The 17,529-nt window shown below is 40.6% G+C and overlaps 1 protein-coding gene across 1 annotated transcript; it reads left to right on the top strand.

Annotated features, from left to right (window-relative positions):
- Positions 1 to 313: 313 nt before the first annotated feature.
- Positions 314 to 14,125, top strand: LOC101484004 (myosin-7). The gene is made up of 39 exons (XM_012922942.4): positions 314 to 380; positions 810 to 870; positions 1,078 to 1,285; positions 1,861 to 2,004; positions 3,085 to 3,241; positions 3,327 to 3,354; positions 3,439 to 3,544; positions 3,914 to 4,006; positions 4,115 to 4,178; positions 4,278 to 4,376; positions 4,477 to 4,580; positions 4,732 to 4,870; positions 4,941 to 5,059; positions 5,189 to 5,338; positions 5,430 to 5,600; positions 5,693 to 6,002; positions 6,083 to 6,162; positions 6,254 to 6,459; positions 7,432 to 7,555; positions 7,644 to 7,780; positions 7,885 to 8,140; positions 8,218 to 8,460; positions 8,566 to 8,742; positions 8,839 to 8,984; positions 9,080 to 9,170; positions 9,252 to 9,641; positions 9,717 to 9,843; positions 9,927 to 10,045; positions 10,150 to 10,346; positions 11,167 to 11,350; positions 11,571 to 11,736; positions 11,826 to 11,950; positions 12,046 to 12,354; positions 12,436 to 12,639; positions 12,724 to 13,020; positions 13,126 to 13,230; positions 13,435 to 13,530; positions 13,619 to 13,753; positions 13,995 to 14,125. The coding sequence occupies exons 3-39, from the start codon at positions 1,085 to 1,087 to the stop codon at positions 14,013 to 14,015; spliced, it is 5,820 nt and encodes a 1,939-aa protein (XP_012778396.3). The 5' UTR covers positions 314 to 380; positions 810 to 870; positions 1,078 to 1,084; the 3' UTR covers positions 14,016 to 14,125.
- The last annotated feature ends 3,404 nt before the right edge of the window (positions 14,126 to 17,529 follow it).

The raw sequence follows: 17,529 nt of genomic DNA on the forward strand, positions 1-17,529 counted from the left end.
CCAGTCCCCACTTGGAAGAAGAATTCAGTGCAAGAGATGACAGGAAAAAAGTGTGGCAGAATTAGAGATAGAGAAGCTATGTTTGGGTGAGTCACAGATGAGTTATGCTGCAGAAAGTTCCTGGCGGTGTTCCCAAAAATCACATTATTTGGACATGAGAGGTGGAGACAAACAAGCAGAGAGGGCAGCCAGACATCATCTCATGACCATGGAGAGCCCTGTCATAAGTGATGAAAATGATGGTGGTTACCAAGTGTGTGTGTGTGTTATCAGGTCAGGGTGGTGCCCTTGGCCTTGTAAGGTAGGGTTATCTGGGGTTATATATTTGATCCCAGCTTTGCCTGCAGGTCTACCAGCTGCTTTCTCTTCACCTGGCCTCTGTAAGTCTGTTTATACTTTGCATGCTGTTATCATAGTTTATTTTCCCATTGTCTAAACTAAACAGGTTTAAATGTGGTGTTATAAGGTCTCCTGGTCCTATTTAACACTTAGCTAACACTGGACTGGTGTACTTTGTATGGCTGTGGTAGGTTATCTACTAATCTAGAAGGTTACTGGTTCGATCCCTGGCTGCTACATGCCAAAGTGGGCAAGAGACTAAACCCCGAGTTGCTCCCATCTGAGTGTGAATGTTAGATAGAAAGCACTAAGATGTAGAAAAAATACTTGGGTGACTGAGACACGTTGTATTCAGCACTTTAAGTGCTTAAGTATTGTAGAAAAGCACTTCATAAGATCCAGTCCATTTACATGACCCAAAAGGATGTTGCAGAATCTCATTAAACACTCTTTTTTTCTGGTTACTGCAGGTGAATCATCATTTCATACAGTGAAGTCTGAGCTCACTTGTCATCTGAGTTGAACCCACTGGTAAATGATCTTTCTTTTTATAACAACTTATATTACAGAGTCAATTATATGGCAATTATATATTTCCATCAGTGGAAATTCTATATATGGTTTGGACAAAGAAAATAAGTTAGATTTTCATTTGCATAAGTATGGAGTGCAGTAAATTTTTAAAGAAAAGAAAGAAAAAGTATCAAGCTCTGAACCAACTCTTTGCATGTATATTAGTGCTGTGATGGGGGATGCAGAGATGTCTGTGTTTGGGGCGGCTGCCCAGTACCTAAGGAAGTCGGAGAAGGAACGTATGGAGGCCTCGACGCGTCCTTTTGACATTAAGAAGGAATGCTTTGTCCCTGATCCAGTAGAAGAGTTTGTGAAGGCAACCATCACCAGCCGAGATGGAGACAAGGTCACTGTAGAGACCCAGAATGGGAAGGTTAGTTCGTTGCTGTTTTTAGCATTTTGTTTGCACAGTGAGATTGCGGTTAAGTCAAATATAATCTTACTTAGCCTACCTTACATACTGTAGTGGTAGGCAATCGATTGCCTGGTCCACTTGATCGTTCAGTACACCACTCTGTACCATAAAACTAAATCTATCAGGTGATTTTGATGAACTGGAGCCACTCCAGTAACCAGGTCAGTTAGAGCAGCACAGGAAACACATTAGATGTGAGTGCATATGAGTGCATGTCTGGGAGAAAGTGATAATCTGAGTGTAAATCTATGAATGATTTAAAGTGTTGTCCTTAAGTGAGTGTCAGGACAAGTTCAAATGGAAGCCTGTCTACTAGTGCAATTAAAGTCTCCGCTCACAGCACAGAGCAGCTGAGTGATGAAGCGAGGTATTGCTGCCATCTGGCAATGACAGCCTGTGGTATGCACTGTAACACTACACAAGTAATGCTGACAATAACAGGGCAGAACAAGCAGGTAACACAGACAACAGGAGGTTAATGTTTGGTTTCATAACCCAAATCATCAAAACACATTCTATTTTCTTCCTTCCAGACTGTGACTGTCAAAGACTCGCAGATTCTGCAACAAAATCCTCCAAAGTTTGACAAGATTGAAGACATGGCCATGCTGACCTTCCTCCATGAACCAGCTGTGCTGTTTAATCTCAAAGAGCGTTATGCAGCATGGATGATCTATGTGAGTAGTTAGCAAGTCAAAAACAAGGGAAACCTGGTAAAACCTATTTGCAGTCATTTACATCTGGTGCTTTCACCAGATGAGGAGCAGCAAAATGTTCTGAAAAGAACAGGAATGAGATGGCATTGATTAAATCAGACACAGCATGAAACTGAAGAGATTGCGTATAAGTGGGTTGCAAAGAGGATAGCAGATGTGTAAGAACTGTAGGGAAGCAATAAGCGATCGGCTGGGGAACGTTGGCACGAAGATGACCTATGAACTGTGGTTAAGCTTGATATTGGGGGCTGCCAGAAATATTCAGAAGCTTCATTTTTTCTAACTTTAGCAAATACTGTATTCCATTAACTAGGAATGTACTTAAAATGTTAACATAGAAGCAAGAGCTTTCCCCCCCAAGCAGTCAAAGCCCTCAACTCACTACCACCAAAGGACTGATAAACACAAACACTTTTAAAAACACCTTACAATACTCACCAAAAAACTCAAAAACTTCCACAAATCTACTACAAACTAGGAACAATACGCTTATTTGCACACCTCAGTCACATAGTTACTGAACACATCTAAACTATACTATATTTGCACATTTTGCATCTTGCACGTCTTCGTCCTGTCTTGTGTACAATATCCTGACTCATAACTTGAACCTGGTATTCATTCCTACTGCACAATCATCTCACTTTACTATAATTGCACATGGCCACTTCATATTGCCTCTGTCCTGTCTTTGTTTATTGTGCATAGATATAGTTAGTAATAGTACTTTTTATCTCTTAACTTTACCCAAATTTAGTGAGTTATTACTTATTTGTAATTTCTAGTCTCATATCTGTTTTTAGATATGTTTTTTATATTCTTATAAATGCACCACGGGGGGCTTGGGGTGAAGTGGCATTTTAGTACACTGCATTGACAATAAAGACCTTGAATCTTGAATCTAGACACAACAATGTTCTAGGAGTTACCATCAAATGAGCGGCATGTCCAAAGCCTGAAGCAAATCCAAACAAAAAGTTTTAAATTAGAAATAGAAATGCATTTATGCCTTAACAGCAATGGTTTTCTTTATATTCTCAGACCTACTCTGGGTTGTTCTGCGTGACTGTCAACCCCTACAAATGGCTGCCAGTCTACAATCAGGAGGTGGTTCTTGCCTACAGAGGAAAGAAGAGGAGTGAAGCACCTCCTCATATCTTCTCCATCTCTGACAATGCCTACCAGTACATGCTGGCAGGTACAGATGGATATTAATAGACACAGTTTGGTTTAAGTTTTGGGACATATACTGACATAACCTTTGCAAACGTACTTTTTTGCAGACCGTGAAAATCAGTCAATTCTGATCACGTATGTAAAGTCTTGGATACACAACACAACATTATTCTACAATATGGTGCATTTACGTATTGATGAGTGACTTTGCAATTACAGTGGAGAATCTGGTGCAGGAAAGACCGTCAACACAAAGCGAGTAATCCAGTATTTTGCAAGTATTGCGGCTGGAAGTGTTAAGAAGGACACAAATGTCAAGGACAAGGTAAGCAGTAAACTCTGTCTTAGGTCCAAGAGCTCATCAATGCAAATGCAAAGTACCTCAAACACTATGTTATCAAAACATGTTAGGCTTTTTAAAATTGTTCTTCAGGGTAACCATGGACAACAAGTAGAGAAATAGATATTCTAATTGACACTAACCAAAAGAATTTTTCACTTTTAACCAGGGTGACAGGCTTGGATTGCTTCTCATCAATGATGATGGCTTAAGACCTGCAAAGACTACAAACGTTTCTCCTGATTTCATATAATCTGCTAGCAGAGATTCTTAATTAAAAGAAAAAGAAAAAGAAAAAAGAGATAACCTCTAAATATTCACACATTTAACAACCACAGTGTTCCTTTATGACAGGGCACCCTGGAGGATCAAATTATCCAGGCTAACCCTGCTCTGGAGGCCTTTGGCAATGCCAAGACCATTAGGAATGACAACTCCTCCAGATTTGTGAGTGGCAAATATTTTAAAACTGAACCATGAGTATTGTGAATATTATGTTTCTATGGAATTAGTCAGTAAGAGGAAGGTTTTTAAATGCAAATATTATCTTTTCAGGGTAAATTTATCCGAATTCACTTTGATACCAGGGGAAAAGTAGCCTCTGCTGATATCGAAACATGTAAGAACAAACATTCTTTCAACACTTATATAATATTTATTTTGTCAAACAGTCACACAGTATATTTAACACAAATACCTTCTACTTCACGTTTGTCAGACCTTCTGGAGAAGTCTCGTGTGATCTTCCAGCTCAAGGCAGAGAGAGATTACCACATCTTCTACCAGATTCTGTCCAACAAAAAGCCTGAAATCTTGGGTTAGTGCATGGAACGGTATAAAAAAATATAAAACATAGGTTCTATATTGTCACATGCCCACCTTTATCACCTTTTTTCATTCATTCATGTGTCTTCCAGAGATGCTGCTGATCACCAATAATCCCTATGACTATGCCTTCATCTCACAGGGGGAAACCCAAGTGGCCTCCATTGATGACGCTGAGGAACTCATGGCAACAGATGTCAGGCTCTCACTTATTGCTATTTTATAACCTCTCATTTAATAAGTCCAGGTGTTGGTCTTATAGAGCACCGTAGAAGTTTTGGACCGATTACTTAAAGTGATATTTTCACTTTAAGGATGTTGAGACATTATTGTATGCTGTTCTACAGAGTGCCTTTGATGTATTGGGCTTTACGCAAGAGGAAAAGAACTCTGTGTACAAGCTGACTGGTGCCATCATGCACTATGGTAACATGAAATTCAAGCAGAAGCAGCGAGAGGAGCAGGCAGAGGCTGATGGCACTGAAGGTACAGTGTGGTTCTGTTTGGCACTTTGGCACAGAATCAAACCAATCAAAGTATTCTATTTTTTCTTCAGATGCTGACAAAGTTGCATATCTGATGGGCCTGAACTCTGCCGACCTCATCAAAGGTCTCTGTCACCCAAGAGTCAAAGTAGGAAACGAGTGGGTCACCAAAGGACAAAATGTGGCCCAGGTCAGAGAATAAGAGAAGGCATATTTCAATACAGTTATCTTTAAATGGTTAGATTTAGATTCAAAAATGAGGAATACACCCTCCTTGCTTTGTGGCTTCTTGTATGGTCCTTGTGTTCCCATTCCACAGGTGAACTATGCTGTTGGTGCTCTATCAAAAGCTGTTTATGAGAGGATGTTCCTGTGGATGGTAATGCGAATCAACCAGTCACTGGAGACCAGGCAGCCTCGCCAGTACTTCATAGGGGTGCTGGACATTGCCGGATTTGAAATCTTTGATGTGAGTAATCACAGTAAACTGCATCTCTCCCAACATAATATGTACAGAATGATTAAAATTGAATACATTTTCTTTCTTTCTTTCTTTACAGTTCAACACCTTTGAGCAGATGTGCATCAACTTCACCAATGAAAAACTGCAACAGTTTTTCAACCACCACATGTTTGTACTGGAGCAGGAAGAGTACAAGAAAGAGGGCATCGAATGGACTTTCATTGACTTTGGCATGGATCTGCAGGCCTGTATCGACCTGATTGAAAAGGTGAGACCCTGAACTATTACATGTTCAGCTCAAATATGGTATTTAAAAAAAAAACAAAACTCATATTTTGCCCTTTCACTCATAAATTGCAGCCCATGGGTATCATGTCCATCCTTGAAGAGGAGTGCATGTTCCCCAAAGCCAGTGATGCCACCTTTAAAGCTAAGCTCTATGACAACCACCTGGGAAAATCCAGCAACTTCCAGAAGCCCAGAGTTGTCAAAGGAAAACCAGAGGCTCACTTTGCCCTGGTTCACTACGCTGGAACTGTTGATTACAATATCAACAACTGGTTGGTGAAGAACAAGGATCCTCTGAATGAGACTGTTGTGGCATTGTACCAAAAGTCTACCCTCAAACTTCTTGCAACTCTGTTTGCAAATTATGCAGGAGCTGACTCAGGTACACCTGGCTGAATATCTAGTTTGAAGATATTTGTAGGGTTTCTTGTCTAGTACTAACAACACATATTTTCTCAACAGCTATGTCTGAAGCTGTCGAGGGAAAAAAAGAGAAGAAGAAAAAAGGATCCTCCTTTCAGACAGTGTCTGCTCTTCACAGGGTACTGCTTATGTTTTAGATTTCTTGGACTAAATAGTTTTTACATGCAACTATCATTAGTATTTCTAAATATCTGTTTTACCTCATTAAAGGAGAACCTGAACAAGCTGATGACCAACTTGAGGTCGACTCACCCTCACTTTGTACGCTGCATCATCCCCAACGAGACCAAGACTCCAGGGGCCATGGAGAACCCTCTGGTGATGCACCAGCTGCGCTGTAACGGTGTGCTGGAAGGCATCAGGATCTGCAGAAAGGGTTTCCCCAACAGGATCCTCTATGGAGATTTCAAGCAGAGGTATTACCTCATTAAGATCACAGGTTGGAAATGCTCCCACATGCGAGATACCCAGACCACAAGAAAAACAAACAATTTTTCATACTGTCTAAAATGTCTAATATATGAAATGGGATCTTGTTAGTGCTGTCAAGAACAATACTAGTGCTTGTGTAAAATATTTTACTGCAAAAATATTTACATTGACAGATATTGTGATATGCAGCCTAAATTAACAAAAAAAAATCCCAAAACAAAACTGTAAAAGATTGCTGGAAAGGGCACCATATAGGCTTTGACTGATAGGAGCTCATGAGTAACTGGTTAGATGAATTTTTTTTCACATTAAAGTATGTTTCATTTGTAATTTAAACCAACCCCAATGAGCCACAATCTTTACAGATGTATTTCTAAAATATCCATGGTAAGTCTTTGAAGATTGAAAAATTGAAAAACTCATTTAGTTTGGAGAAGCTAGGTGAGTTACCTAAGTTGCTAGCGTTAAGCTCTTTAGTGCAAACCCGTACTCAATTTCTTGAAAAACTATAAAGAAAAATGCTTCCAAATGAGCAATAATCATCATGTCGTCAAGTTTTCAAAAAGAATAAAAAGTTGAAAAGTATATGAGTACATTAAAAGCACAGATTTTCATACTTAAAAATATTTGAAAGTAGTAAATTTACCTAATACATTAAGAAATTCACATTCTGTTTTTCAGACATGTATAAAGACCTCTTGTTGACTCTCACACCAATTCAGAAAGAATCAGACATTCCATTATGAAATTACATGAGTTCAGAGTATTGAAGTTTTTGCTTTTACTAATTATGCAGTAAAATATTTTTATACAAGAAGAAATCTGATATATTAGACACCTTAGACTAGAGAATATGAAAAACACTCGTGTGCTTCATTCTACTTTCAGTAGGGGTATCTCAAAACTTTGATAGCATTTCCACTGCACTATAAGCACAAGTTTACATCATTTTCTAGATATCGCATCCTGAATCCTGCTGCCATTCCCGAAGGCCAGTTCATAGACAGTAGGAAAGGAGCAGAGAAACTTCTTGGGTCTTTGGATATTGATCACAACCAATACAAGTTTGGGCATACAAAGGTATCTTCTCAGGTGTTACTCATATCAGTAAAAATGTCCAAAAATAAAAACAGAATTTTGCAACCTTAAAACCCATTGCTGTTGTTAGGTGTTCTTCAAGGCTGGCTTGCTGGGTCTGCTTGAGGAGATGAGAGATGAGCGTCTTTCCAAAATCATCACAGCGATTCAAGCCAGATCCCGTGGTCTTTTGTCTCGCATTGAGTATCAGAAGATGGTGGAACGCAGGTATCTTCTACAGCCACGTGATACTGGTCATTAAACATTCAGTAGTTATTGTTTTGTGATTTTATGCTTAACTGAATCCCTAATTTACTTGAAAAAACTTCTAGAGATGCTTTATTAGTAATCCAGTGGAACATACGTGCCTTCATGGGGGTTAAGAATTGGCCCTGGATGAAGCTTTTCTTCAAGATCAAACCTCTGCTGAGATCTGCTGAGGCAGAAAAGGAGATGGCCAACATGAAGGAAGAATTCCTAAAACTCAAAGAAGCTTATGCAAAATCTGAAGCTCGAAGAAAGGAACTAGAGGAGAAAATGGTGACTCTTCTCCAAGAGAAGAATGACCTGCAGCTCCAAGTTCAAGCAGTAAGAATGACACCATAGTTATATATTGTTTTAAATGTGTCATTAAAGTGAGCACTAACAAGAATTCTATTTGGTAGGAACAAGACAATCTATGTGATGCTGAAGAAAGATGTGAGGGGCTGATCAAGAGCAAGATTCAGCTGGAAGCCAAAATCAAAGAGCTGACAGAGAGGCTGGAGGATGAGGAGGAGATGAATGCAGAACTGACTGCTAAGAAGAGGAAGCTGGAGGACGAGTGCTCCGAGCTGAAGAAAGACATCGATGACTTAGAGTTAACTCTAGCTAAAGTGGAGAAAGAGAAGCATGCCACTGAGAACAAGGTATGACTAATTTGATATTTCTATTTCTGACAACAAGGGTATGAAAAAGAGTCATGTGTCTAAGCTGTGCACAGAATTTGTAATACCATCATTTACCTGCAACAGGTCAAGAACCTTGTTGAAGAGATGGCTGCTTTAGATGAGATCATTGCCAAGCTGACCAAGGAAAAGAAAGCTTTACAGGAAGCTCATCAGCAAACTCTGGATGACCTGCAGAGTGAGGAAGACAAAGTCAACACTCTGACCAAGGCCAAGGCTAAGCTGGAGCAGCAAGTGGATGATGTAAAATATAAACTTTTTGAAATTATGCTACTTAGATGACACTATATTGGGGATTAAGCTATTCAGAAATGCAATAATATTTCGTTTTGCCATAAGCTTGAAGGATCTCTTGAGCAAGAGAAAAAGATTCGAATGGACCTCGAGAGAGCTAAGAGGAAGCTAGAGGGAGATCTAAAGTTGACCCAGGAGTCTGTGATGGATCTTGAAAATGACAAGCAACAGCTGGAGGAGCGTCTGAAAAAGTAAGCATTCATCTCAACATTATTCAGTCAGTATCATCACTGAATACCATGTACACTGTTTTGTTGCCTAACACTGACAAGAAAAAATGCTGCAGGAAAGACTTTGAAATCAGCCAGCTGAACAGCAAAGTTGAAGATGAACAGGCCATCATTATTCAACTGCAAAAGAAACTGAAAGAGCTACAGGTGACAAAATGTGCACTGTTTTTTGTCTTAACTGTATTTTTTAAAGTACTGACTCATTTCAACATGTTATTCTCACACCAGGCTCGTGTAGAGGAGCTGGAGGAAGAGCTCGAAGCAGAGAGAGCTGCTCGAGCCAAGGTGGAGAAGCAGAGAGCTGACCTGGCCAGAGAGCTGGAGGAGATCAGTGAGAGGTTGGAGGAGGCTGGAGGAGCCACAGCTGCCCAGATTGAGATGAACAAGAAGAGGGAGGCCGAGTTCCAGAAACTGCGCAGAGACCTCGAAGAGGCCACTCTGCACCACGAAGCCACTACTGCCACACTCAGGAAGAAACAAGCCGACAGTGTTGCTGAGCTGGGAGAGCAGATTGACAACCTGCAGAGAGTCAAGCAGAAACTGGAGAAGGAGAAGAGTGAGCTCAGACTGGAGCTGGATGATGTGGTCTCCAATATGGAACAAACTGTAAAGTCTAAGGTAAGTTTAAAAATGTGGTTGGTCACTTCAAATAACAGATTAACATCTAGACTGTCTGTGAACTGTTATATTTAGACTACACTGGAAAAGACCTGCAGAACTTTGGAGGATCAAATGAATGAATACAGGACCAAGTGTGATGAATATCAACGATCCCTTAGTGACTTAACCACTCAGAAAGCCAAGCTTCAAGCAGAGAATGGTTTGTATTATCCTGTGTTCACTTAAAATGTCATACGCATTTAATACAAAACAATGGAATATAATGAACTTGAACCTCTGCAGATGAGCTTTTAAGACAGATGGAAGAGAAAGAATCTCTCGTTTCTCAGCTGACTAGAGGAAAGAATTCCTATAACCAACAACTTGAAGATATAAAGAGACAGCTAGAAGAGGAAATAAAGGTATGCAAAACTAGTATAGATCCAAATAAATTAAAAATAAAAACCCAAGCTGCAAGATAATTGCCCCCATTATACACATATTATATATATATATATCCATCCAGGCCAAGAATGCATTAGCCCATGCAGTGCAGTCTTCTCGCCATGACTGTGACCTGCTCAGGGAGCAGTATGAGGAGGAGCAGGAAGCTAAAGCTGAACTGCAGCGTGGCATGTCCAAGGCCAACTCTGAGGTGGCTCAGTGGAGAACCAAGTATGAAACTGATGCCATCCAGAGGACTGAAGAACTAGAAGAGGCCAAGTAAGTTAAATACAAACAAGAATATTAATCTAAACTGTGAAATATGATAAAGAGCTCAAAAGAAGAACAGTAAAGATAGGACCACCTGCTTTAAGGCCTTTTTATACCTTTTTTGCTATCAAATGGTGGCATGGCATGTTGTGCACGTCCCAATTTTTACAACCTGCTGCGCGGGTACCATGGATGGGTTGAAGACACGAGTGTTTGATCTTCAGTGCCATTTCAATAATGTATCAGTACAGAAGGTAGAGAAGGTATACGTGATAAGGCGAGACCTTCTGGAGGAAACTTTGAAAACAGTTGGAATTTTTTTGTAGCTTTTTTTTTTTCTCCAATACCAACGCTGGTGCAGAAGATTTTGCTGAGTGGCGACAGCTGTGATGACGATAATTACGTCTTCAATGTTTTGATTTGAGCCGTTTTGATCAAGGAGTTCAAGTAATGAGCATACACCCCAATGTCCACAGTGCACGTGGTGTCCTTTGCTGGGTGTCGTTGGCCCAGAATGACAGAAAAACAACAATACTAGTTGGTTATATTCGAAAGTTAAAAAATGCCGCGTACATAGTTGACTTCTTGTGGTCACCTGAACAAATGTAAAATCTAACATTTTCTGAAAGGAAAGTGTTGTTCCTGAAGCTCCCTTTCAGGCAAAAACAAAATAAAACAAGCTTCTAATATGTAATTGGAAGCAAGCATAAACATACGTACGTCTGCAAGCCTTCGATAGATTTTTATATCTATAGAAGGCTACAGAGTACAAATGTTCAATAACTAAATAATGGCCCAAAATATAAAAACAGTTGTGTTTCACTTTTAGAAAGAAGCTGGCTCAACGTCTGCAGGACGCTGAGGAGGCTGTTGAAGCAGTGAATGCTAAATGCTCCTCTCTGGAGAAGACCAAACACAGGCTGCAGAATGAGATTGAAGATCTCATGGTGGATGTAGAGAGGTCTAATGCTGCTGCTGCTGCTCTGGACAAGAAGCAAAGAAACTTTGACAAAGTATTTTTCATATTTTATCGTTAAACTACTGCAAACACATTAATCATTAAAATCATGCTTTCTGTTCTTCATGTTGAACTATAAACCTGGCATGTCTGTGACAAATAACTACCTCTTGCTTTGTCAAAGAGTTGTTACAGTGCAGATACAGGGGAAACTATGGAGAGGTCAGTGATTTAAGCCTAAATTCATACCATTTCTATCTCAATGTCTATCTCAGATTCTTTCTGAGTGGAAACAGAAGTTTGAGGAGTGTCAGTGTGAGCTGGAGAGCTCCCAGAAGGAGGCCAGGTCTCTCAGCACTGAGCTCTTCAAACTGAAGAACTCTTATGAAGAGTCTCTTGAACATTTGGAGACCATGAAGAGAGAGAACAAGAATCTTCAGGGTAACTGAACGCACATTCACAACACATGCACACACACACATACAGGTACAAAAGAAAAGTACACTGAACACAACCACTTTCATACACAGAGGAAATCTCTGACCTCACTGAGCAACTTGGTGAGGGGGGAAAAACCATTCATGAGTTGGAGAAGGTCCGTAAGCAGCTGGAGCAAGAAAAGAGTGAGATTCAGTCTGCCCTTGAGGAAGCAGAGGTGCGACTAAAACCTAATATCCTCCAGTCTCTTATGTATATATATTTATAACTTTAAAAAGAACAGTTCAAAATGTGATTTCACGACCGTCTTAGGGTTCTCTTGAGCACGAGGAGGGCAAGATTCTAAGAGCTCAGCTTGAGTTCAACCAAATCAAGGCTGACATGGAGCGTAAACTGGCCGAGAAGGATGAAGAGATGGAGCAGAGCAAGAGAAACCTGCAGAGGACCATCGACACCCTGCAGAGCTCTCTTGAAGCTGAGACTCGCAGCAGGAATGAGGCTCTGCGGCTGAAGAAGAAAATGGAAGGAGACCTGAATGAGATGGAGATCCAGCTAAGCCAGGCCAACAGGCAGGCAGCCGAGGCCCAGAAACAGCTTAAGGCCGTCCATGCCCATCTGAAGGTAAACTAAAAAGTAATTATTTCTCATGTTTCTATTTCTGTAATGGATTATTTATAACCAGAGGATCAAACATTTTTCTAGGACACACAACTTCAGCTGGATGACTCTCTGCGAGCCAGTGATGATATGAAGGAAAACATTGTCATTGTTGAGCGACGCAACACCCTGCTTCAGGCTGAAGTGGAGGAGCTGAGAGCAGCTCTGGAGCAAACAGAGAGAAGCCGCAAACTTGCAGAGCAAGAGCTGCTGGATGTTACAGAGAGGGTGCAGCTACTGCACTCACAGGTGACACAGACAGAAAGGTTCATATTAAATTGCTGACCAAAGGTACTGCATACGACATCATTTGTCTTTGTTTATTGTATGCAGAACACCAGCCTGATAAACCAAAAGAAGAAGCTGGAGGCTGATACATCCCAGCTTCAAACTGAAGTGGAGGAGGCAGTGCAGGAGTGCAGGAATGCAGAGGAGAAGGCCAAGAAGGCCATCACTGATGCTGCCATGATGGCAGAGGAGCTGAAGAAGGAGCAGGACACCAGCGCTCATCTGGAGCGAATGAAGAAGAACATGGAGCAAACCATCAAAGACCTGCAGCACCGCCTGGATGAAGCTGAGCAGATCGCCATGAAGGGAGGCAAGAAGCAGATTCAGAAGCTCGAGGCCAGGGTAAGCACTTCTTTTACATATCTGTGTTATTTCTGGGAAATTAAATTTTTCAATTCTTGAAAGAAATTCTTTGGAGAGTTATCTGTATTTCATGTCCCCAACCAGGTAAGGGAGCTTGAAAATGAGGTGGAAATGGAGCAGAAGAAAAGCAGTGATGCTGTGAAGGGGGTGCGTAAATATGAACGTCGCATCAAGGAACTCACCTACCAGGTTTGTGGAAACTATCAGCATCCTTTTCCCAGGTTGAATTAAGCATTTTTTGTAAGTTTGAAACCATCCATCCATTTATTTTCTTCACTACTTATCTGCTTTAGGGTTATGGGAGTGATTGACAGAGCCCTTACAGAGTAAACCCTAAACAGGTTGCCAGTCTTTCACAGGCCAAATGTGTAACCTTGTTTCTCATTTCCACAGACTGAAGAAGATCGCAAGAACATCGTGCGGCTTCAAGATCTAGTGGACAAGCTGCAGCTGAAAGTTAAAGCCTACAAAAGATCTGCAGAGGAGGCTGTAAGTGTGGTAATGTTTGAGGTGAAGTCTACACGTGGTGTCGTCTTCTGTCTCCAAATACTCAGGTTTGTTTCATTAACCTTAACAGGAAGAACAGGCCAATGTTCATCTTGGCAAGTTCCGCAAGATGCAGCATGAGCTGGAGGAGGCTGAAGAGAGAGCCGACATCGCTGAGTCTCAGGTCAACAAGCTTCGTGCCAAGAGCCGCGATGTCGGATCCAAGGTTTGACACATGCACTTTGCAGCATCTGACCCTGACACGTGCTGCCCTCTAGTGGCTGCATTTAACTCTTTTGCTGCTCTGCTGTTCGTTCTTTAGCACAGATAGAGTATGTGTTCTGTCAGTTGATATCACTTTGTAATTATATATATATATAGTTGCTTTGTTGCACTAAAGCTGCACTAATCTGGAGCCCTGACAGCTGTTTCTCTTCTTCTTTTCCAACCTCCCCCGGCTGCTACAGAAAGGGTTTGATGAGGAGTGAAGCTTTGGAGTCAACAGAAACCCCTTTGTCTGCTGTGTGTTATAGATCCCCTCAACTATCACTATTTACAACCTGCAGTGCTAATAAAATCTCATTAAGCTGTTGCACAACATTGTATTCGTTCTGTTTTTCTCAAAGTGGGTTCATGACAAATTGTACAAGACTTGAATGACCTCTAACACATGCAATATAATGCAGTAGTACATTAACTGGTAGTTAAAAACATAAAATTGTAGATATACCTATTAATGGTGAAAATGCAGCTACAATGTTCTAGATGCTAAAAAATATTGATGTCAAATACATTTGAAGGTGTCCTCCCTTCACTTGCATTTACAGTAAATAAGTATCTTAGAAGTAGATTATAACATAAACCATGAGTCAGGTATGGGATAGTGGCTGGTAGTTAACACATTTAGGTTTCATGACACATCCCAGTTGGATTCTAGACACAGGCCCATCCACAAGGCTTCACAAGCTACTGTAGATAGATATATGATAAATGATAAATGGGAGAATTGCTTCGGGTCAGTCCAACAGCTGAAAGCACCTGGGTGTGGTTGGGGATGGGTTAATCTCGACTTCTCAGCTTTGTTGTCTGCATTTGTAATTGTACACTGGATTAGAGCACACCAGTGTACAATTACAAATGCAGACAAGTGTTCAGTTAAATCTATAATAGTGAAAGTGACCAGACCATGCTGAGGGGAATACACCATGAACAATAATCACTTTTAATAAAATGCGATAAGGAGAGGCTTCAGAACAGATTCTGTCAGCGCTGTGAAAACAAGGAAACAGCAGTTGTCTACACTCGCAAAATATTGGCTATCGCAATAGCATTAAAAGCAAGTAATGTAGGTCTGTAGTTCTTTACTGGAAAGCTTTATGTCACGCTAACACATGTGCTATGGTGTAAAATCCAAAGCACTGGCATATATCAAGCTCTAGGCCTAAATGGGAAAATTAGAAGTCGAGTGAAGAAGTAGGAAAGAATAGAAAAGTTAAATAGTGAGATAGTGATGATAAATAAAAGAGGCGAGAGAAAAAACAAAATTCATGTTCTTAAAATAGAGGTCAAGAAAGCCCAAGAGCCTGGACCTCAAGGTCAAACATAAACCAGTGCTCATACTTGGACCTACTGTAATACTGCCTGTAATCACTTGCAGCTGGTCAGTGAATCCTTGCCCAGGTCTGTCTGTTCCAAAGGCCTGGGGAGAATTCCAGAGGATTAACAAGCAAACATCGACAGAAAGATAAACACAATGGGATGCAATACAAACTGCATGTCAGGATCTTCATGCTTAATCTAGCAGGTTCGACTCTGTTGGTTTATTTACTTTTTAATCAATTAATGTTTTTTTTTTTTACAGTGTCTTGAACATAATATTTGAAAATGCAGCTGTTTCTGATCCCTAATAGTTGCAATGGTGTAGAGGCACCATTGCTTTTATCATTTACAGAAACTGCTAATCTTACCTGTCTAGAGCTTTGCCTTGGTGCTGCTGTCAGGTCTTAGTGGTTGTTGTTTCCGCTGGAGACTAAATATTGATATGAGGCAGGAGAGGAGGAGGGAGGAGAGGGAGGCCCCAGAATCCCTTTGTGTGAAATTTAGGGAGCCCTTTGTCTTCTCTTATTACATCCCATATCTTTAACTCCTTGTTTGGGCTCACAGGTACAGAAGTTTGTCTATGAGCTAATGAAAGCACATTCACACCTCTGCTCACACCACATACAGCACAGCGTGCGCTGAAGATTATCAGTGTCATTAACAAGATATCGGCGCTCACGCTCGAGTGAATAAAACAAGCCATGAATGACACAGCAATTCCCTGCTTCTGTAATTAGACCACATATGAAGCCATATATTAGACTGTACCTTGAAGTTCTCAATAGAATCTTCTCATTTTTTAATCTTCTAATTTCATCTGATCTTTCATTGTTGAAATTCTTCCAAACATTCCTGGTTCCAGATCTAGACAGACTGCAAAACTAATCCACAATGGCAGTGATAACTTTATTTACACAGCACTTTCATAAATACTCTACAGTGAAATACAGAGTAAAGCACATTAAAAACATTGTTTTTATGTAAGTGGGCTTTTTTCTTTTAAAAAATCATAATACTCACTGATACAGTTTGTAACAATAGCTGCCTGTCGTGTGGACGTCCTCTGGGCCCAAGGCCAACCTTGTATTTAATTAAGTGTATGTGGTGACAATGTGTATTTGTTGTGACATAAAGAAATATTTCAGTGACGTTTGACCTTTAGGTTGATGTTATCTCCACTTGCTCTTTAGCAGGGCATGGAATCGCTCACTTCCAGCTGACGCCAGCTGTCAATAAGAGGGCCGGGGAAGTTATCAGAATGGAAATAATCTCAGCTCTTGTCAGCAGCTGTTGACCCTCCTTTTATCTCTTAACCTTTCAAGGAGCTGTTATTACTGGTGCTAGTGGCTGGCTGTGATGAGTGCTATGCATAATGTATGCATGTGTGTAAGTTGCACATTATTAAACAGTATTATATTGTTAAAGTTATACAGATGACATTTAATGGGACTATATATCAGCAGGTCTTATACTTAACAGAGTTTTAATGCATTCTTTTTTTCTTTGTTATTGTACATATCATATCATTATTATGACCTAAAGTAAATCGTGCTACAATGTTGAAGGCAGTTAAGCTCCGACTCCACAAAGAAGCAGGGCCATTCTCACTTGATAGGCTGTGGGATAATATCTGTCACTCTCAGGAGATTTATGTGAGACTGAGATCAGTGTGAGACCATCATCTGCTACAGTTGATCCTGGCTGCAAGCAATAGCAGCACCCTGAAAGCCGTGGCTGTTCTTCTCGATCAAGTGCCGCATTCTCGGCAGGAATTTCACACAGTTATCTTTGTCCTCAAAGTTACAATGCCATTTAAACGGGGCTGTAACCATGGGGCCAGCTTTTGCTAGCTGCTGCCTGATAATGGGAGGTGCCTTTTACAGTAACCTTTGCACAACACGACCGATTCAGTGCGATGCTGAGCCCTCTGGTGTGGTGTCATCATTGCCTTTCAATGAATCTCAAGCATGTCACCTGTGGCAGACCTCTGTCTGTGTTACTCCGCCCTTGTTGCCTAGTTGAGCTCAAATGCTTATGCTCTTTATTTAGACCGACTTACTCAGTATGTGATGTCTGTTTTTGTTACCACAAAGCTCATTCTGTGATAACTACACACAATACGATGCCGCTCCCTAAGCTCCTAGAGTAATTGAGAACCATACATAACGTACTTCTCTAAAATATCTCCCCAGATACGTTGTGCGCCGTCTTTTGTGTTTCAGCAACATCCTTGGGATGGGAAAATATTCAAAGGATGCTTTTTTGCTCTAAGTTGTATGTAATTTGTATAGTATATTTTTTTTTCTCTCATTTCTTTTCTAAATGTACTTGTATATTGTTCACATGTTGAAATAAATTACCAATCAATCAATCAATCAATCAATCAAGTAGGGATTACATGGT

Source organism: Maylandia zebra, linkage group LG18 (assembly GCF_041146795.1).
Source record: "Maylandia zebra isolate NMK-2024a linkage group LG18, Mzebra_GT3a, whole genome shotgun sequence".
Classification (NCBI taxonomy): Eukaryota; Metazoa; Chordata; class Actinopteri; order Cichliformes; family Cichlidae; genus Maylandia; species Maylandia zebra.

Bases quoted from the DNA above. Each gene is read 5' to 3' on its own strand.
- LOC101484004 (XM_012922942.4), top strand. From the start codon at position 1,085: ATGGGGGATGCAGAGATGTCTGTGTTTGGGGCGGCTGCCCAGTACCTA. The intron at 8,461-8,565 runs GTATGACTAATT...TACCTGCAACAG, and splicing joins AGCATGCCACTGAGAACAAG to GTCAAGAACCTTGTTGAAGA. The intron at 13,021-13,125 runs GTAAGCACTTCT...GTCCCCAACCAG, and splicing joins TTCAGAAGCTCGAGGCCAGG to GTAAGGGAGCTTGAAAATGA.